The sequence below is a fragment of the Thalassophryne amazonica genome, chromosome 12 (genome assembly GCF_902500255.1).
Source record: "Thalassophryne amazonica chromosome 12, fThaAma1.1, whole genome shotgun sequence".
In the NCBI taxonomy this organism is placed as follows: Eukaryota; Metazoa; Chordata; class Actinopteri; order Batrachoidiformes; family Batrachoididae; genus Thalassophryne; species Thalassophryne amazonica.
This window is the reverse complement of record NC_047114.1, coordinates 45,909,841-45,932,730: the sequence shown is the minus strand read 5'-3', so window position 1 is coordinate 45,932,730 and position 22,890 is coordinate 45,909,841. Positions and strand designations below refer to the sequence as shown.

Below are 22,890 nucleotides of genomic sequence, written 5' to 3'. Positions count from 1 at the left end.
TATGAAATTGGGCTATGAGTAAAAAAAGTAGAAAAGGGGGTGTTTCCCATGTAACAATAAGAAATATACTCAAAACCTGGATTAATCTTTTTAGTCACATAGCACTACTATTATTCTGAACACTACTGTACACTCGTGGAATTTTTGAGAGGTGAGGTAAAGACAAAGAAAATTGCAGTTGAGTTAAATCCGGCATTCACACTTACAAACAAGCTGTTCTGGCATAAGTCAGACCACAGGTTCTCAGGTATGGTTATACCCGAGTCAGATTCCCACCTCTTTCTTGATCAATGTGTGTTTTGAGTATTGCTGCAGCAGCAGCAGACAATGACGACAATTAAGGAATTTGGCAGTGGCGGACTTGAACCCTGGACCTTCTTTCTTCCTGGCAGTCAAGAGTGCCAGACACAGCCTCCAGACAGAAGAAAGATGAGAAATCGTTATGTGTATGAGATTACTGTTGGTAATCTCATACACATAAAGACTTTAAAGGACTGGCTTGCTGCAGTGAAAAGCTGGATGTCTAGCAATTTCTTTTAAGTACAAAGGAGGCTGAAATGATGGTCCTTGGTCCAGCGAGACATTGACATCAGTTTGACCAGCTTCACCTAGACTTATGCATCATACATCACACTGACAAAGTGAGGAACCTTTGGGTGACTTTTGAGCCCACATTGTCCTTTGACCTACACAGAGAAATCACTGACTGCTTTCTTCCACCTTCGTAACATATCGAAGATTCATCCCATCCTGTCTATAGCTGAGGTAGACTCTGGTCCACGAATGTCTTTTAAACTGGATTATTGCAATGTCCTATTTTCTGGTTGGTATGTTCAACTTCTACAGGTCCTGGCCCTGCATCCCAGGGCACCGGACTGACTTCAGGATGCCCTGCCTGTTGCATCAATGACTAGAAGTTGTACCTCTTCAGGATATACCAGTACTGGACATGGACACATGGATTAAAGACCCAAGATGGACTGCTTTTTAGTTTCAGTTAAGGTCTCTTTCTTTTTGCTTTTTTTTTCAGTTTCTTTAGTTTAAGAAATTCTTGTAAAAACCTTAAGTATTATGGCCTAAGCAGTGGGTCACTCCTGGTCAGTCTGTTCTGCTTGAGGTTTCTTCCTCGTTATCATCAGGAGTTTTTCCTGACCAGTTACCTGTGTGCTTGCTCGGCAGGGTTGGTAAGGTTAGACCTTACCATGTAAAATGCCTTGAGGCAGCACTGCTGTGATTTGATGCTATACAAATAAAATAAAATGAATTGAAATAATCGACTCCTATGCTGGTGCATCTTGAAGCATTTGTGACTGAACTTTTCTCTCCATCTGCTGGAGAAGAAGCCTCAAACCATTTCTGTCCTCAAAATGAAAATGTACTGGGGGTAAACATACAAAAAGCATTTATGGACAAATACTGTGACTTTGTACAACAGGCCCCAAACACAGATGTTACCCAATAGTCAGTGGAATATAGAATCTCTCTATTAACAGCTGAGCAGAAATAATTAACATTTATCATTGTATGGAAGTATGAAGTGTACAGAATTCCCCCCCCCCCCCAAAAAAAAAACCTTCAGCCAAATAATGCTCAAGAATTGTAATTGTGATCAAATATTGCCCTCTACAGGAACACAGGAGAAGTAAAACTGATTGAATAATAATTTATCACCATACAGTATACATATGTAGTTACAGCATGTTAACTTCCTTTATACATTTTAAACACACCAACTTGATACACAGTATTAGTTTAAGGAGAATTTAATTTAGCTACAACTTCATAAAGCAATAGGAAGAACAATCTAATTGTAGATTATTCAGGGTTTAATTAGTTAATGGCTTTCTCTTCAATACCAGCAGCATTAGAAACAGGTTTACAGCATTAGCAAGAGAGAAAAACGATGACGACCTGTAATACTTTGGAGAAGTGAATACCAACAAGACAAGTAATGTGTGTAGATGTGAGATCACGGCAGGTTTATAGCTGTGATTAAAAAGATTTTCAAGACTACAAACAGTTAAAAACCTCCAAAACTCATTTATGGAACTGCAAAACAAACAAAAAATATGTATCAAACCATTTTAAATTTTGATATTGGAGTCTTTATACGGTTGTGCATTATTAATGATCTTGTGTCTTCAGATACTAGACATAAAATGTAACAATTCGGCACTTTAGTGTTGACTGACTAGAGAAAGGAAAAACATCAAGTGAGGATGAAGGCTGACATGAATAAACAGAGGATGAGCATTTTATTAGGAGGTGCACTTGAAATTTTGGACTGCAACTGAAAAACAAAATGCTGCTCAGTGTGAATAAATAAGTGCACAATCACTCTATGGATACACGTCTGGATGTACAAGGTTTAGCTGCGTGTTTTCTTTATAAGATTGCTAATACATCTACATTTGCACTCGTTTATAATGTGTCAGACACTGTCGTATTATGACGACTTGGTTTTTGGTCGGTGCTGCAAAGAGAACTGCATGTCTTTAAGAGTGAGAGACAGGAAAAAGGACAAGTACAGAAACGTATGGCCAATAAATGTATAAACTGTTAACTGGAGTGAGACGGGTTGATCAGTGCGTTTGTCTGAGTAGTGTTTGAGTAAGGCCATTAGTGATGAGGTTAAATGTTTCAGTGCAGGATCTCAATCAGAAGGCGCTTGAAGTCTCCACCGCACTCAGAATCCAGAGCATCTTTCAGGGTTACGTCATACTTTTCCAGGTACATATCCTTCACAGTCCCCAGGTCAATCTGCCATTAAAAAAAAAAAAAAAAAAAAATTGATTACAATAAACTTCTCTTTGAAATAGTTTGGCCATTTTCAATGGATACTTTAAAAATAAAAGAAATTCATGTTGATTGCACAGTAAAAAAAAAAAAAAAAAGAAAAATTTTGAAAATGAATGAATGAATAAATGAAAACTGTTTATTTCGAACATTTGATACAACAACAATTACAAGATAGATCAGTAAAGACAACAAAAAAAGTTCCTACTGTGTACCCAACATGTCCGAAAAGGGGTAGGGTGAAGCATCATCTTATTTATCCCTACCCCTTCTTCCCCACAACCAGTAATACCCTTTGCCACATATACACAGATTCCTACACACCTAAACCGATATCTATCTCTCTATCTATCTATCTATCTATATATATACACACACACAACATACATACACATATACATACATATATATATACACAAACAAATATACACCTACACATACCTACTTACATACAAAATACTATATATTTACAAGCCGAAGCAAAAAACAAAAACACCCTAAACCTCATTACCCTTCCTCCTCCCTATACCCAGAAAAAAAACATTTTTGTACCGCTGTTTGAACTGGTTCATGCTTGGACATTGCTTGAGCCCCACTCCCAATCTGTTCCACATCCTCACCCCACAGACAGAAATACAGAAACCTTTTAATGTTGTTCGTGCCCACTGATGCTTTAAATTAAATTTCCCCCTCAGACTGTAATCCCCTGATCTGTTAAAAAACATATTTTTAATATTTGCTGGAAGTAAATTGTTTATTGCTTTATACACAATTTGTACTGTTTGAAAATGAACCAAGTCTGTGAATTTTAAGAATTTGGATTGTAAAAATAGTGGATTTGTATGATCTCTATAGCCAGTATTATGAATAATTCTTATAGCTCTTTTCTGCATTACTGATAGTGATTGTGTTGTACCTTTATAAGTATTACCCCATACCTCTGCACAGTACTGTAAATATGGTAAAACCAGTGAGCAGTAAAGAATGCGGAGTGAGTTGTGGTCCAGAATATGTTTCGCTTTGTTTAGAACTGAAATGCTTCTTGACAGTTTACTTGTATATGTTTTATATGAGTCTTCCAGTTTATCTTATCTATTATCACCCCCAGAAACTTATTTTCATGTACCCTTTCAATATCTACCCCCTCGACTTGTAACTGAACCTGTATGTCTGTATTACAATAGCCAAATAACATGTATTTTGTTTTACTTAAGTTTAATGATAATTTGTTTGTCAAACCATATTTTCAATTTTCCCATTTCTATACTGATCCTCCTCAGTAACTCATGCAAATCCCCCCCTGAACAAAAAATGCTTGTGTCATCTGCAAATAATACTAATTTTAATATTTTGGAAACATTGACAATATCATTTATATAAATTAGAAACAGTTTTGGACCCAATACTGACCCCTGTGGGACACCACAAGCATTGTCCAAGCATGATGATGTATATTCCCCCAACTTCACAAACTGTTTTCTGTTACTTAAGTAGCTTCTCACCCAGTGCAACACCAACCCCCTAATCCCATACTGTTCAAGTTTATTGATTAATATGTCATGATTGATTGTATCAAAAGCCTTTTTAAGGTCTATAAATATTCCAACTGAATGTAATTTGTGGTCTATGGCGTTTGTAATCTCCTCAACTGATTCTATTAATGCAAGTGATGTTGAACTATGTGCTCTGAATCCATATTGACTATCAGTAAGTAATTTATGTTTATTTATGAATTTGTCTAATCTATTATTGAATAACTTTTCTAATAATTTGGAAAATTGTGGAAGCAAAGAAACAGGTCTATAATTTGTGAAGTGGTGTCTATCCCCAGTCTTATACAGCGGCACAACCTTAGCTATTTTCATTTGATTGGGAAATTTACCGGTTTGAAATGATAAGTTACAGATGTATGTTAATGGTTCTACAATCCATTCAATGACCTGTTTTACCACCACCATATCAATTTCATTTAAATCGGTAGATGTTTTATATTTACAATTATTCACAATGTCTATAATTAAATTTCCATCCACTGCTGTGAGGAACATTGAACAGGGATTTCTTTCTATAAGATTATTATCCCAATCCTCAGATTGGGAATCGGGAATTTTTTCTGCCAAGCTTGGTCCAATATTTACAAAAAAATTATTAAAACTGTTGACTACCTCATCCTTATTTTCCTTCTTGACATTATTATCAATGAAATACTGAGGGTAACTGTTTTTTATTACCATTTTTGATAATGCTATTTAAGATATCCCATATTCCTTTAATATTGTTTTTGTTATTATATAATATGTTACTATAATATTCCTTCCTACATACCCGTATAATATTAGTTAATCTATTTTTGTATTTCTTATATCTATTTTCTGCCTCTTTAGTCTTTAGTTTTATGAATTCTCTATACAGTGTATTTTTCTTATTACATGCATTTCGTAACCCTTTCGTCATCCATGGTCGAGCTTGGATTTTTTGCTTTCTGTAGTCTTGTTTAATTGGACAATTTTTATCATATAATGATGTAAATATTTGTAAAAAAGTTTCATATGCACTATCAACATCACTTTCACTGTATACCTTTTCCCAGTTTTGCTCCTGTAAATCCTTTAGTGTGTTCATGTTTTCCTCTGTCCGCACTCGCCTGTATTTTATTTTCTCCTCTGGCTGATTCCGCCGATGGTTTCTATTATAAACGATGAAAACTGGTAGATGATCACTAATGTCATTGATTAATAATCCACTCACAGTGTTATTCTCAATATCATTGCTGAATATATTATCAATTAAGGTAGCACTATGGGATGTAATTCTGCTTGGCCTGGTGATTTTTGGATATAAACTCATACTGTACATTATACTGATAAATTCATCTGTTATTTTATGCTTATTTGGATTGAGCAGATCAATATTTAAGTCACCACAAATTAACAGTTTTTTGATTAGTTTTTGAGAACATTTTTCCCATACAGTCAGTGAATGTTTCAATACTAGATCCTGGTGCTCTATATATACAGCTGACTAATACATTTTTGCTTTTTTCTTCACATATTTCAATAGTTATACATTCTAATAAGTTATCAATCACAGTTGTCATATTGTCTACTATTTTATAATCCATGTTCTTATCCACATACACAGCCACTCCTCCTCCACTCTTATTTTTTCTGTTTACACAATTCATATCCATCCAGTTCAAAATCCATTCCTTTATCTTCATTGATCCATGTTTCTGATATAGCAATTATGTTAAATATTTTTTAAACTGACTTAAATATTCTTTAATGTTGTTAAAGTTTGCATATAGACTTCTGCTGTTGAAATGGATTATTGATAATTTGTTATCCGTTCTAATGATCCGATTAAACTGTTCATCTGTATAATAGCAACAACTGTCATTGATATTTGAGAAGAAATTATTGTCCGGGTCTATATCGTGCTCCAAGTCCAGTACATTGTGGTCTGTGTATTTAAATGTTCTCAGTTCTACTTTTCCATGATCAGCAATCCTTTGAGTTATATCCTTCTTGTCTCCAGATGTAGATGAATAGGTAGTAGATGAATAGGTTCCTCTGGTCTGTGTCATGGTGTTGTGATGTGTTTGTGTCCTCATACCTTATTGGTCATATTTGTCCAGATCCTCGCTTTAAGAAACACTATTGTTCATATTTGTCCAGCTCCTCGATGTTCCTTATTGCCATGACTTTTGCTTGTTCTGGTGATCCGTTCAGTTTGATGAATATTTTACAGTTTGAAGTCCATGTGTGCTGGATTTTTCCCTGTTTCTTCAAGAAGCGTGCTTTCCTGGCGATGTCGGCATTCCGTTTGGTGAGATGTTCATTGATGAATACGTTTGTCCCTTTCAGTTTTCTTCCTTGTTTTAACAGTGCTGTTTTGTGTTTTCTGTTGATGAATCTCATGATGATGGTTCGTTTATCACCGTCATTTCTCCGGGGCAGAGGGTGGCACGCTTCAATGTTATTTAAATCCATTTCTATACCTTTAGATAGGAGGAAATCAGCAACCTGTTTTTCCACAGAGCTGACCTCCTGTTCACTGGGCTCCCCTCCGCTCTCATCTGTTACCGCCCGTGCGTAGGACCGTGGTTTGATGTGAAGACCTGTGATGATGACGTTGTTAATTCTGGTGTACTGCTCCAATTCAGCCACTCTATTTTCCAGCTGCACCAGATGCCGGTCTTTCTCGGCATTCTGGAGCCGTAATGCCTTCACCTCCTCCACCAGATCCATGATTGATTTCTGTTGCTGCTTCACAACAGAAATCTCCTCTGATAGAAAGTCCAGAGATTTTTTAATATCGTCACCTTCCTCCGCTGTCAGAACCTTCTTAGGCCCCATGGTCGGCTTATGAGCAGCTTGTCGATCGCCGATGTTAACAGCCTGCGTTGTTTGTCACCGGGATGGATCTGCACTGCGCTGGTGCCGCGCGGCCTCGGTGTTTCCGCGCTGATGGATCCGCGGTGGCTGCACGAGGCCTCGGGGAAGCGGCACTCGTGACGCGCGGCTCTAATGACGCAGCGCGCGGCCTCAGTGAATTCACCACGTTGAGCGGGCCTCGGACGTTGTTGCTGTCCAGTCGCGGGGCTAAGTTGCCGGTTGAGGTGGTATTCCCACTGTCCGGGTTGGCAAACACCGGCGTGGCAGATGGCAACCACAAACACCACCTCTGAAAACTCAGGTACAAACTTTTTGCAGCTCGCTCTGACGACACGCAGCTCTGACTGACTGTGACTGACGCCAAGTCAAATTGATTTGTTGAACTCTATGTCAGCTTTAACCCTCAAATTAATTTAAGTATATTAGTGTTCAAATAGCTGCAAATGTAGCATTGGCAGTTATGGAACAGTCTGTGCTACTGTCAGTTTGTCACCTGAAAAGCAACAAGGTGAAGTACTGGTTGAGTTTAATTTAAATGATGATGCTATAACACTACACCTGCTGGGCGTGCTGATATTTGTTTATACCACAGAGGTACTCAAGTGTAGCATCTGTACCCAGGGTTAGCTTAAATGCCCACATATGTAGACCGTTCAGGATAGGTCAGGCCTGCGAGCTCATGCTGGTGCTGTGGGTTGCACCATCTGCCACACTATGGAAATGCCTTGGGTCCAAGATAGCAACCACTCAGACGACCAGACCATCCCCACCTCGTGATAGTTCCTATCTGGTACAGCGAGACCAAACATGGGGTCTTCAGCACTGAGTCAATGGAGTGTTGGATCACGTCCAGAGAAATGCAAAACATGATCAAAATATTGTGGCTGACTTTCCCTCACAATGCAAGTGATGTTATTCATCTTATACTTTTGAGTAAGTGAGCACTTGTTTGACACAAAGTCACGTCAGTTGTATCCAAGGATGCTCTAAAGAGTACCAAGTAAAGACATCTATTCATCACTGGATTCAAAAGAGGAAGGTTCAGGACCCTAAAAACCTGCACCTTCATTCTTCTGTATAGATACTGGCATTGCTAAACCTGAGTCCAATGACCTCATAACTCCATAAGCGTTTCCTAGGTGTCTCTCAATCTCAAAGGCTAAGGACCCAGAGATCTACAAGTTCCACTTTTGCCACAGAGCTACACAACAGCCTCATAACTCTCAGCTCCATAACACAAAACCTTCAGTTCCACTAAAGCAGTGTCATTTTATAACTGCTGATGCCACAAAAGCAGAGTCGTGATTCAGAACCCATGTCTATCTTTCCAAGTCAGAATTCTGATTTCAAGGGTATTTCTTTGGCTTGTTGTACTAGAAAGCTGGAAATTCCAAGTTGCGCTCAAACACATTACAAGCACTTTCTGACTGCATGGGAGATACCACAGAATACAATTTGTTAATACTGTAACAGTAAAACAGAGATACAGTAGTGTTCAGAATAATAGTAGTGCTATGTGACTAAAACGATTAATCCAGGTTTTGAGTATATTTCTTATTGTTACATGGGAAACAAGGTACCAGTAGATTCAGTAGATTCTCACAAATCCAACAAGACCAAGCATTCTTGATATGCACACTTCTAAGGCTATGAAATTGGGCTATTAGTAAAAAAAAGTAGAAAAGGGGGTGTTCACAATAATAGTAGTGTGGCATTCAGTCAGAGTTTGTCAAATTTGTGGAACAAACAGGTGTGAATCAGGTGTCCCCTATGTAAGGATGAAGCCAGCACCTGTTGAACATGCTTTTCTCTTTGAAAGCCTGAGGAAAATGGGATGTTCAAGACATTGCTCAGAAGAACAGTGTAGTTTGATTAAAATGTTGATTGGAGAGGGGAAAACGTATACGCAGGTGCAAAAAATTATAGGCTGTTCATCTACAATGATCTCCAATGCTTTAAAATGGACCAAAAAAAACAGAGACCCGTGGAAGAAAACGGAAAACAACCATCAAAACGGATAGAAGAATAACCAGAATGGCAAAGGCTCACCCACTGATCAGCTCCAGGATGATCAAAGACAGTCTGGAGTTACCTGTAAGTGCTGTGACAGTTAGAAGACACCTGTGTAAAGCTAATTTATTTGCAAGAATCCCCCCGCAAAGTCCCTCTGTTAAATAAAAGACGTGCAGAAGAGGTTACAATTTGCCAAAGAACACATCAACTGGCCTAAAGAGAAATGGAGGAATATTTTGTGGACTGATGAGAGTAAAACTGTTCCTTTTGGGTCCAAGGGCCGCAGACAGTTTGTGAGACGACCCCCAAACTCTGAATTCAAGCCACAGTAAGCCACAGTTCACAGTGAAGACAGTGAAGCATGGTGGTGCAAGCATCATGATATGGGCATGTTTCTCCTACTATATTGCATACCAGGTATCATGGATCAGTTTTGATATGTCAAAATACTTGAAGTGGTCATGTTGCCTTATGCTGAAGAGGACATGCCCTTGAAATGGGTGTTTCAACAAGACAATGACCCCAAGCACACTAGTAAATGAGCAAAATCTTGGTTCCAAACCAACAAAATTAATGCCTTGCAGATGTGAAGAAATCATGAAAAACTGTGGTTATACAACTAAATACTAGTTTAGTGATTCACAGGATTACTAAAAAAGCAGTTTGAACATAATAGTTTTGAGTTTGTAGCGTCAACAGCAGATGCTACTATTATTGTGAACACCCCCTTTTCTACTTTTTTTTTTACTAATAGCCCAATTTCATAGCCTTAAGAGTGTGCATATCATGAATGCTTGGTCTTGTTGGATTTGTAAGAATATACTGGTACCTTGTTTCCCATGTAACAACAAGAAATATACTCAAAACCTGGATTAATCTTTTTAGTCACATAAAACTACTATTACTGTGAACACTACTGTATGATTACAAGTGTACAACAAGCTCCAAGAATAAAATACTCAAGATGTGCTCTGACATAATAGCCATTCCTTGGTTACACACTATGTTTTGATTCCTCACAGTTACAAACACACACATACCTCAGAGCGGCCAACAATGATGCGAATGAGCGTGTCCTCATCAGTTCCCAGTCCCTTCATAGCAGCATTAAGACGTCGGGCATAATAAAGCTGTGGGTTCTTAGCACATCTCACTACAGATCACACACAAAGACAGCATGATGTATTACAGGAACTGACAACCGTAACAACATACAGTATTAATAATTCATTGATTTTGAACCAGCTCCAAACTACCTAGAGTGATGTAGCAGTCCTTCAGAGTTCCTGTGGCCTCAGCATCAATAGTGTCCAAGATGTCTGTTCCTGAAAGCTGAAAGACAAAAACAATCTTTTCCATATTTGAAAGCACAATGCTTGGGACTCAGACGAGGGCGGTCGCATCTCCTCCACTCCCTTATCTCTGCTCTAACCTTCAAGTCTCTACTTCAGACTGAATTCCTCAAAGTATATTGGATTCTGAATCTATTGGATTAACCATGGAATTGATCAGCTGGTCTCTGAACGCTATTGACACCATTTTGTTCTACAAGAAGGTCAGGAGCGGGGGATCCTACCTGCCCAGATAGAACGTATCCTGCGGGCTATGTTCTCGACTCCTGGGGGTCTTGGCGTGTTGCATGCTTGGCGCCTTTCTCCATTGAGGACGTCGAGGATTTATTCATTTTTGGTCTTATGGTAGCAGGGCTGGTACTTTTTGGCTTATGTGCTGCCCTGATCTACGGGAAAATTGGCAAGACGGCGGCATCAAGAACCACGGCCCCTCGCTTGTCCATCCTGATTAACAAGGTTGGCAAGGCAGTGCATTCTCAGAGTGCGATGACTCTTGAACTCAGACGCAAATTGGTTAACATCTTGGAGCAGATGCGTGCCTTGCAGTTGAAATTGAAGATTTCAGAGGCCGGTGAATATTCTTAATTCATAATTGGGATTTGGTTGTTCAAGTGGAACTGTTAAAAGTGTTTTTCACTGCTCAACCACAACACTCCAGGCTCCTTATCTCAACCCACAAAGACAATAAACTGACAGACTTACAAATGGACAGAGATGAAGCATGCTCCATTTTTTCCCCTATACCTCCGTTCCTGTCCCCATCACACACCCCATCCCGGCCACTGCTCACGCCACCCCTTTCCCCTCTGGGGCTGCGCGGTTTTTAGCTGCGGCAGGACCCCGTTCCCCCTAAGCTAGCGGCGGCGTGACTCCAGTTGTGGCGGCCTTCACCCACTTTGCCTCAATTCGGATGACGAACTGCCTCAAGTTTAGTGCACATAAACAATGTCAAATGTATATGTGTTGTCTTTAATTTTGATGTGTGCCATTATTACGGTAAACAAGTAATAACTGTGGATTAATTGCTGTATTCTGAGGTAATTGGAGTGTAAATGTAATTTCCCTTTTTTGGATCAATAAAGTTGTCTGAAGTCTGAACATACTTTAAACAGCATCTAAACATGAAGGCACTTATACTGTATAAATGACGTCTATCACCAACTTAGCGGGTTCGTGTTAATAATTATTAAGTAAGACTTTATCATCATGTTTGACCTCAGCACGTTTGGCGTTTGGTTTTAACCCTTATCAGGTCATTGACTTTTATCTGAGCATTCAGAGTGGATGTGCGTCTCCCAGCAAATTCAAGCACACTCTTCTTAACAGTGCCACTCCACCATGTAACTGTGGCAGGGAGGCAACCCTGCAGAAGCTGTTGTATGCACAAGGTGGAGGGGGCGTGGTTCAGAGTGCAGTCTGTGACAGCAGAGCCTGCAAAGTATCAGTGGCATGGTCGACTGCAGATGGTAATTATGTGAGCACCTGTCTGTGTATCTATGTCACTCAGAGGAAGACAGCAGGATGCACACCAGGAGACAAACACAGAACAGCAGAGCAATCAATACCAGCACAGGGTAGAACTGAACCCGTGCATGATGACATCAGAGTCATACAGCTATGAACAAGTGCTGGAGGCACAGAGATGGAGAGCAGCAGCCCTGGCAGACTGTCTGAGAGTCTGGAAAAACCACATGAAATCTGTCTGTGCCTCATATAACCCAGTTCACCAAAGATGAAAGATGGTTTAGAGGCATTCTTTGACCTCTTCAAAGATTTTACAGTGGCCTATGACTGGGTGAGGTGGACCGGGCAGCACAGCTACCATGCTCAACCCGCAAGGACTGCATCAATTCACGATACTTCTATTTTGGATTGTTTGGGGCTTCACCCATGTTCCAATGGTTGATGGATCAGATCCTCCTCCCATGCACATCATTCTGTCAGACTCCTGACAGCATATGTACACAACACAGGTGGATCTGGTCTCAAAGCCAATCCGAAAATTGGGCAGAGGAAAACCCCCAACTCTGTTCCCCCAAAAATCAATCAAGCAGGTCATGGGGGTCACTCAGTACTATAGCAGGTTTATCAAATATTCTGTTGCTCTAGAAATCTGACTGACATAAACCAGAAGGCTGCTCCAGATCTGCCACATAAGATGGTTGTTCATTTTCATTTCATTTATATAGCGCCAAATCACAACAAAGTTGCCTCAAGGTGCTTCACACAAGCAAGGTCTAACCTTACCAACCCCTAGAGCAAGCACACAAGTGACAGTGGTAAAGAAAAACTCCCTCTGATGATTTGAGGAAGAAACCTCAAGCAGACCAGACTCAAAGGGGTGACCCTTTGCTTGGGCCATACCACAGACAATTTACAAAACGAATATACAGGAAATTTTGGGAGTCCATGCCGCTTCACAGGATGGCATACATCTTGTTCACATCTAACTTTTCCCTCGTCTTCTTTTGGTAAGTGGTTGCATCAGTCAAGGGCCAGCGGCTATTTTGACCTACACGTTTGAGGGCATGGACCCCCTTCCCTGTGGTATACATCAGCCACAGCCTCTGGTTTGGCATACATCCATAAAACACCACTGTCGTTCAGAATACATCCAAACGTTAGTGTTGGATGACTTAACATCATGATGGCCAGGCGTGTATTTAGTACCATATATCTGGGATATAAGTCACAGCATTTTTTTTTTTTTACTAGTTTGAGAGGCCCTGCGACTTGTGCGCCGGTGTGACTTACTGAAAAGTCACACGTTTATTAATAATAATTATTGTTATAATGACTGTTTACATAGAACTTTCCCAATAATCAAAGCACTAAACAAAATAAACTAATAATAAAAGAATAAATGGCAGTAATATACAAATGATGAATGTTTAGGAGTTCAATGGTATGAATATTTCATGTAGATGAAGATGGGATGTTCCATTCAATGAGGCGAAGCAGAGTTGAATGATACGTTCCAGCTTTCACCAAATTAAATATTCGTTCCATTGAAAGAATGAAAAAACTATTTGTTTTATGCAATGCTAAAACAGATTCTCATCATTTGATTTATTAATTTATAAACAACAGAAAAGGGACTAACATTATGGTGTTCCACTGGTGCTTAACAGTCCAACACAAACTTATTGGAGTCCAAAATTGTTCTCAGTCAACCTGTTAAAGCAGTCACCAGTGAAAAATCACATCAGAAATTTGTCCAGCTTTTCATCCCAACAGCTCTTCATGCCTCCAGACAGCTTACAGCATAGTGGATTAGCAGCGTCAATCAGCTTCTTCAAATCATCGTCCGCCAGCAAAACAAACGCCGCTATGTTTAGCTAAACGCCGCCCCCGGTAGTGTGAGCGCACATAGTGGTCGATGCGTGCAATAGCACATTTCATATAGCATGCTTAAAAAAAGAACTATTACACGGTCAATGAAAGACAACAACAAATGGTATGAATAATCCATGTCATGTGACATACAACCCACCAATCAAATGACAAGGAGCCACTCAGCTGTTAAATAATAGCTCATAACACAGAAAACATACAACTTATACTCTGGGGTGACATACCGGAAAATACAGTACATAACTTTATTTTCTGTTTACAATGTCTAAAAATGTAAGAAATTAATTACTAAGGCTATCCGAGCTGGTTTATTTGCCCCGATGAAATCATTGACTAGTGTATCTGCAGATATCGGCTCCTGATCCGATACTTTTATTTTTCTCAATATTACACTGGCACACAGAGCAGAATGCAAACACATTAAACTCAATCCACTGTATACTTATGCCAGTTTAACAGAAAAAGAAAAAAAACCCCACCTTCATTTGCATTGCTTTTTTGTTGTTTTTTCCTTTAAACAAGTAAACATTTTTTTTTGTCATTTACTGTCCCATCAACTCACTCACTCACCTTCAACCGCTTACTCCAATTAAGGGTCATGGGGGGCTGAAGCCTATCCCAGCAGTTATAGGGTGTAAGGTGGGGTATACCCTGGACAGGATGTCAGTCTATCGCAAGGGCACATATAGACAAACACATTCATACCCGCACGCACACCTACGGACAATTTAAGATGTCCAGTCCACCTAACCTGCATGTCTTTGGATGTGGGAAGAAGCCGGAGCACCCGGACAGAACCCATGCAAACATGGGGAGAACACGCAAACTCCACACAGAAAAGCCACAGGTGGGAATTGATGCCATGACATTCTTGTTGTGAGGAAATGGTGCTAACCACCAAGCCACTGTGCTCATCAAGTCCACTTAGTTAAAAATACAATAATTATCATCATCATTAAGGATGTATGGAAAACAAAAAAAAGTCGGAGAGCCCTTTCAACTCCCTTCTCCAGCTCTGCTTCTGTGTACCCTCTGTGTAAACAGGATCTAAACTGATGACTGCGAGGAATAACTTTTTTTTTGTGGAAATGACTACCTGATTGACCAGGAGGAAGATCATATCACACTCTCCATTCATCAGAAACAGAGCTGGTGTGCATTTCAAGTGATGTGAAAAATGTTTCTGAAACTAGAAACAGTGTACTCAGATCAGCAGAGTATGTAAAGACATTTCAAATGCTTTACAACATGTACTGTGGCTCTATAGTGAAGCAGAAGGTAGGAGTTTGTTCAGGGGCTCTGACAGAACATCTAACGCAAAGCAAAGGGAACACGTGCACACTTACCTCCACCAATGATGTTTTCGCCCGTTTGTTTGTGAACAGCCTGGAGCCCCACAATTTTTCATAAATTGTGATTCAGTTTTTTTTTTTTTTTTTTTTTTTTTTTTTTTTTACTGAAGGTTCGTATTCTGATAGGCAAGAACTGATTCAACTTTCAAGATCATTGGTCAAAGCCAGTAAAAATCTCAGAAAATTGGAAAAATACCTATGTTTAACACTGAACGTATTTTCATAAATTCAGAAATGTCAAAAGATCAAGTCTCTTTCATATTTGAGAACGTTATGTAGGGTGGTATCCTATATCAACGGACAAAGTTTGATCTGGATCTGGTCCAGATTACAGATTTTGTGGCCATTTAAATTTAACATTGAAAACCCCATTTAATGTATAATTGTCATATCTGAATCAAACATGCACCAATCACTCTCATATTTGAAAGTGAGGTGCAGATTAGCACTAATTGCCACCTGACAAGGTTTGATCTGGATTGTGGATTTTGTAGACATTTGAATATAATACTGAAAAGCCCATTTGGTGTACATTTTGCATTACATCTCAATCAAAAGTGCTCCAATCACTCATTTGTGACAATGAGGTACAAACTGGCACTCTCAATGAATAGACCAAGTTTGATCCACATCTGATCCATACTGTGAATTTAACGGATAATTGATTTTTACATTGAAAAGCCCTTTTGATCTATATATTAAATGATATTTTAGCTTATGAAAAGCCACTTCTACCAAGACTTTGAGCCTGAATTACACTGACATTTTCCAAGGTAAAAATTTGTGGAACTAGAAACTAGTGTTGGTGGATGTTTGCGGTTTACGAATGCGGTGCTCTAGTTTGATTACTGTTTTAATTGGATTTAATTCAATAAATGCCGATCAATCATAAAAAAAAAAAAAACAGCACACCTCAGCTGAGTTACCAAAGCAATTGTTAACTGGTGGCATTCGGCGGAGCTGAGCCAACACCACCACAATTTGGCAAAAGTCAGCCCTGACAAAAAAAAAAGTCTCCCTTGAGTGACCAGGTAACTCAAGGAAAGAGACCTAATTTTCATATCTCATAACTTCTAATTATTTATTTTTTCTTCTTTGCACAGCATTAAAATGGGACGCTGCTGCACAACACCTCAACCTGTTGGAAGCTATCAGTCCGGCAGTCCAGTGGCCCCCACCTACCCCTACCCTGGACATTCTGGATCTGGAGAGCATGTGAATGACACTCGATGGCCTGACACACGTCACATGACTCAATGCAACAGAATGCTTATTGTTCTCTAGGATTAATTTTTTTTTCTCTGTGTGTGGCAGAACAACTGGACGCTGCTGCTGCAGCACACCCGCCCCTCCCTCCCTCACGCCCGCATGGGGCCTCTGAGTTGAGCAACAACACAACGTAAAGTATCAGTAACACAACGTACGCAGAGCATCAGACATATTTCCAATACAAATATAGACTTACCACCATCCTTATTTGTGCACCTCTGGCTGACACGCCTTAAGGTATTTAGTCATCAGCGCTCAATTTGATTTTTGTGGAAATCTCACACACACATACATACATATACACACACAGATACATACATATACACACACAGATACAGTAGTGTTCAGAATAATAGTAGTGCTATGTGACTAAAAAGATTAATCCAGGTTTTGAGTATATTTCTTATTGTTACATGGGAAACAAGGTACCAGTAGATTCAGTAGATTCTCACAAATCCAACAAGCCCAAGCATTCATGATATGCACACTCTTAAGGCTATGAAATTGGGCTATTAGTAAAAAAAGTAGAAAAGGGGGTGTTCGCAATTATAGTAGCATCTGCTGTTGACGCTACAAACTCAAAACTATTATGTTCAAACTGCTTTTTTAGCAATCCTGTGAATCACTAAACTAGTATTTAGTTGTATAACCACAGTTTTTCATGATTTCTTCACATCTGCGACGCATTAATTTTGTTGGTTTGGAACCAAGATTTTGCTCGTTTACTAGTGTGCTTGGGGTCATTGTCTTGTTGAAACACCCATTTCAAGGGCATGTCCTCTTCAGCATAAGGCAGCATAACCTCTTCAAGTATTCTGACATATCCAAACTGATCCATGATACCTGGTATGCGATATATAGGCCCAACACAATAGTAGGAGAAACATGCCCATATCATGATGCTTGCACCACCATGCTTCACTGAACTGTGAATTCCGAGTTTGGGGATTGTCTCAAACTGTCTGTGGCCCTTGGACCCAAAAAGAACAATTTTACTCTCATCGGTCCACAAAATATTCCTCCATTTCTCTTTAGGCCAGTTGATGTGTTCTTTGGCAAATTGTAACCTCTTCTGCACGTCTTATTTAACAGAGCGACTTTGCGGGGGATTCTTGCAACTGTCACAGCACTTACAGGTAACTCCAGACTGTCTTTGATCATCCTGGAGCTGATCAATGGGTGAGCCTGTGCCATTCTGGTTATTCTTCTACCAATTTTGATGGTTTTCTGTTTTCTTCCACGCATCTCTGGTTTTTTTGTCCATTTTAAAGCATTGGAGATCATTGTAGATGAACAGCCTATAATTTTTTGCACCTGCGTATACGTTTTCCCCTCTCCAATCAACATTTTAATCAAACTACACTGTTCTTCTGAACAATGTCTTGAACGTCCCATTTCCCTCAGGCTTTCAAAGAGAAAAGCATGTTCAACAGGTGCTGGCTTCATCCTTACATAGGGGACACCTGATTCACACCTGTTTGTTCCACAAATTTCACAAACTCTGACTGAATGCCACACTACTATTATTGTGAACACCCCCTTTTCTACTTTTGTTTACTAATAGCCCAATTTCATAGCCTTAAGAGTGTGCATATCAAGAATGCTTGGTCTTGTTGGATTTGTGAGAATCTACTGAATCTACTGGTACCTTGTTTCCAATGTAACAAGAAATATACTCAAAACCTGGATTAATCTTTTTAGTCACATAGCACTACTATTATTCTGAACACTACTGTACACAGTGAGGAAAATCACCGTGTGGTGGCCAAGTGGTTAACGTGCTTGGTTTCAGTGCAGAAGGTTCCGGTTTCAAATCCCACCCCTGCCACATTTCTCCAGGTAATGTGGAGTTGCGTCAGGAAGGGCATCTGGCGTAAAACCTGTGCCAACTCAACTTGCAGATCCACCTTGGATTTGCTGTGGCGACCCCGAGTGCAAACAAGGGAGCAGCCGAAGGGACTTACTATACACTGTATATATGCATACACTTCATAGAAAGGCAAATGGAATGAGTGTGTATGCAGCAGGCTGGGGGGGAATCAAAATGGTGCCTATAACACTATAAAGTCAGTCAGTCATCCACGACTCTTCCAACTGGCCAAACCTACACGTAACTATCCTCAGGTGGTTAATGTTAGAATGCACAATTAAAAATACAGAAATAATTTCTTCTGAACTGTGGATCTCAATTGTCAAGTGTAATTAGTTAATCCTTGCTGAATCTATGCTACCCAAAGAGTCGTGTGCATATCTTTGGGGTGGGTCAAAAGACACATGTGCATATGAATAGCCTCAAAATATTCACCATTTCCTTTCAACTGTTAAAATCTGTTAGACTGACAACTTAAACAGATGTAGATTTAATGAGATTAACTGCCGTGTACCTACCGACTCGTATGCTTTGAAGGTGGCCTGAAGCTGCATGTAGTTTCTGTGAGACAGGACGTAGCTGAAGGTTGATTCATCTGTGCCAAACCTGCCTTCTCCAGCCTGAACGAAAACAGCAGCAACAAACAAAGGAAACAAGCTTCCAGACCAAGCAGAGGGAAAAAAAAATATGGACTCACTCAATTCTGAGGAATAAATTATGGAATCACTCTGTAAATTTTCATCCCCAAAACTAACACCTGCATCAAATCAGATCTGCTCGTTAGTCTGCATCTAAAATAAATTTTCATCCCCAAAACTAACACCTGCATCAAATCAGATCTGCTCGTTAGTCTGCATCTACAAAGGAGTGATCACACCTTTGAGAGCTGTTGCACCAAGTGGACTGACATGAATCATGGCTCCAACACGAGAGATGTCAATTGAAACAAAGGAGAGGATTATCAAACTCTTAAAAGAGGGTAAATCATCACGCAATGTTGCAAAAGATGTTGGTTGTTCAGAGTTAGCTGTGTCTAAACTCTGGACCAAATACAAACATGGGAAGGTTGTTAAAAGGCAAACATACTGGTAGACCACGGAAGGCATCAAAGCATCAATACAGAAAACTTAAAGCAATATGTCTCAAAAATCAAAAATGCACAACAAATGAGGAACAAGTGGGAGGAAACTGGAGTCAATGTCTGTGACTGAACTGTAAGAAACCGCCTAAAGGAAATGGGATTTACATACAGAAAAGCTAAACGAAAGCCATCATTAACACCTAAACAGAAAAAAACAAGGTTACAATGGGCTAAGGAAAAGCAATCGTGGACTGTGGATGACTGGATGAAAGTCATATTCAGTGATGAATCTCGAATCTGCATTGGGCAAGGTGATGATGCTGGAACTTTTGTTTGGTGCCGTTCCAATGAGATTTATAAAGATGACTGCCTGAAGAGAACATGTAAATTTCCACAGTCGATGATATGGGGCTGCATGTCAGGTAAAGGCACTGGGAAGATGGCTGTCATTACATCATCAATAAATGCACACGTTTACGTTGATATTTTGGACACTTTTCTTATCCCATCAATTGAAAGGATGTTTGGGGATGATGAAATCATTTTTCAAGATGATAATGCATCTTGCCATAGAGCAAAAACTGAAAACATTCCTTGCAAAAAGACACATAGGGTCAATGTCATGGCCTGCAAATAGTCCGGATCTTAATCCAATTGAAAATCTTTGGTGGACGTTGAAGAAAATGGTCCATGACAAGGCTCCAACCTGCAAAGCTGATTTGGCAACAGCAATCAGAGAAAGTTGGAGCCAGATTGATGAAGAATACTGTTTGTCACTCATTAAGTCCATGCCTCAGAGACTGCAAGCTGTTATAAAAGCCAGAGGTGGTGCAACAAAATACTAGTGATGTGTTGGAGCGTTCTTTTGTTTTTCATGATTCCATATTTTTTTCCCTCTGCTTGGTCTAAAAAAGTAACCGTTACTGACTGCCACAATTTTTTTTTCCTGGTTTCTTAGTGTTTCTTAAAGCCAGAAAGTTGCCATTTGAAATGACTTTAGTTTTGTGTCATGTCTGTGATCTGCTTTTTTTTTTTACAAAATTAAACAACTGAATGAACATCCTCCGAGGCCGGTGATTCCATAATTTTTGCCAGGGGTTGTATACACACACACACATACGTGTGTGTGTGTGTAACTAAATAAATAGGACATACTCATGTAGGTAGAAACACACATTGTACATCACCATTTATGCACCAGTTTCATTACTGCATACAGACACCAGCATAGGACACACCATATAACTATGTCAATGTGTGCTCTCATGCACAGACATCCAAATCATACGTAAAAACGTATCTCACAACCATCACTACTATCTGAAAGACAAAAGTGCATCAGGGCCTGTGTTAAATATGCAGAACAGGCTTTGTGAGAATGTACCTCAAACAAAGTTATGGCATCTTGTTCTGCTACAGCCTCATCCACCTCGTAGCCCTCATCTCTGCTCGCCTGTAAACAACAAATACGAGGGAAATGATGTGAGGTTTAAAAAGATGGATAAGGGCATGGGGTGGAGACGGCGAGGGATTAAGAAAATAACCTCAGGATTTTTCTGGGATAACAGCTGTCTGTTCTACAGTATTGGGCAATACGCATACTGTGGCCTACTGAAGCTGCAGCTCTGTGGATCGGCACTGTTGTTCAACATGAGACACATTATGTTTGTCTTTTGGGAAGGAAAAGGGAAGTAGGCGAGGGCGGGAGCACTGCACAGCTCGAGCTGGCATGCAGGACACACTGTGCCAAACAATGATCTGATGTGTGACAAATGTCCCAGTGGGCAGTTTACAGCACGACAACAATTTTTAGACAACAGCAAAGAAAAGAGCTACTGTTGGCCTCTCTTCATGACTTCCTCTTTGAAGAGTCTCACTGGGATTTAAAAAAAAAGTAAATTTTGCTCACCTGCAGCAGCGAAACCAGCAGGTTCCTCACGTCTCCACTGGTGTCATCCTCAATGTCAGCCTCCAGGTCACGCTCGTAAACTGCAAATATACACCTGCCATCACATTTCATAGGTATGCTGTACATACAAAGTAGAATGACACTTGGAAAGCGTATACCTCTGGCAACAAACCAAATCTCACCTGTTCTTAGGCATTAGCCTTTTTTTAACCTGCACGAAGGAGATAATACTTTCAGTGTTGTCTGTCTAGGACTGGGCAAAAACTAATGATAATCTAGAAAATTGGTGGAAGGGTGAGGCATAGGCCAAGGAGGAAACCTTTATCTCTGAGAAAGTATCCAATTAAGGAGGCAAATACATTAATTCATGGAGCCGCCACCTTAAGTGGATCAGTCCCAAAAAACGAACAGTTTCCTCTTTGGCCCACATTCTATCTTCTGACCCACAGAAGTAACAAATCTGAGAGTAAAATAATAATGGTGCTGACAGCACCATTATTCACACTCAAATGTGAATCACATGTATTTATGGGCAAGTCTAAAAACAGCTTTCTTACAATGGGGCTAAATAACCAAGTTACTGAATAACAAATTCCAATTTTATTCATTTGTATAGCACCAACTCCCGACGTAGTCGCCTCAAGGTGCTTCACACAACACAAAAAACAAAACAGAGCAAGATGAATCAAACGATTAAAAGAAAAGAATAAAAACATGAGAGAAAAAGAATAAAAGAAAACACAATCACATGGTAAAAAATGAGTCTTCAATCTGGACTTAAAAATCTCCTCAGCTACTAACTGGTAGCTGTTCAAACAAAACTTAGAAAATGGAACCTACCCTGGACATATGCCTCCTTGTAGCTCATGATATCCTGTTGGGGGAATAAAGAACAAAATTATATTAACCACAACACAGAACCTACAGACTAGCCAACTAGAGACGAATACACACGAGAGGAGACATTGTCATTCATTGAGACATCCAGCAACGAGCAGCTTGAGAGATCAAATGACGTTCTTGTTGTTTACACCACAAAAGTAGCAGAAATGTTTGGGGAGGGGGATCCTGTCTACAAATTCTTGCTGCTCCTTAATATGTCACTTTTAATGTTAATAGAACAGAATTTCATGAAAAAAAAATAACTGGAGATGAGCAGCAAACTAAAGTTAAGCTGGTGTCAGTTGTGTGTGTCTGTGGCAGAAGAGAATTCTGTTATTATGGAGGGTGAATACTGATATTACTGTGTCAAAAATATAATTAAATCTTGTTAAAATCTTATTAAAATTTTAGAAATGACTTTATAAATATGGAAGCAATAAAAAAAACCAATAATTATAATAATAATGTATGCAACACTTTCCAACAACACATACAGGCTGCATCCCAATTCAGCAGCTGCACACTTCTAAGGCTGCAAACGTTGGCCACTTGCATCATACGTGGCTTTTTTTTTAGATTTTGTACTCTAGATGTACAGCTGTAAATAAGTAATAT

The 22,890-nt window shown here is 39.6% G+C and overlaps 1 protein-coding gene across 2 annotated transcripts in view; it reads right to left on the bottom strand.

Moving 5' to 3' along the window:
- Positions 1 to 1,647: 1,647 nt before the first annotated feature.
- Positions 1,648 to 22,890, bottom strand: part of LOC117521738 (annexin A13-like) — a 39,627-nt gene continuing 18,384 nt past the window's right edge. The window contains exons 5-12 of one of the 2 annotated variants that reach the window (XM_034183079.1): positions 22,234 to 22,267; positions 21,394 to 21,473; positions 20,869 to 20,937; positions 18,922 to 19,023; positions 10,463 to 10,538; positions 10,247 to 10,359; positions 1,909 to 2,760; positions 1,648 to 1,845 (exon numbers count right to left, since the gene is read on the bottom strand). In XM_034183079.1, coding sequence (XP_034038970.1) covers positions 2,641 to 2,760; positions 10,247 to 10,359; positions 10,463 to 10,538; positions 18,922 to 19,023; positions 20,869 to 20,937; positions 21,394 to 21,473; positions 22,234 to 22,267 — 594 coding nt within the window. In that variant the 3' untranslated portion in view covers positions 1,648 to 1,845; positions 1,909 to 2,640. The remainder of the gene's footprint in view (positions 1,846 to 1,908; positions 2,761 to 10,246; positions 10,360 to 10,462; positions 10,539 to 18,921; positions 19,024 to 20,868; positions 20,938 to 21,393; positions 21,474 to 22,233; positions 22,268 to 22,890) is intronic. The other variant, XM_034183080.1, reaches the window with a different exon arrangement.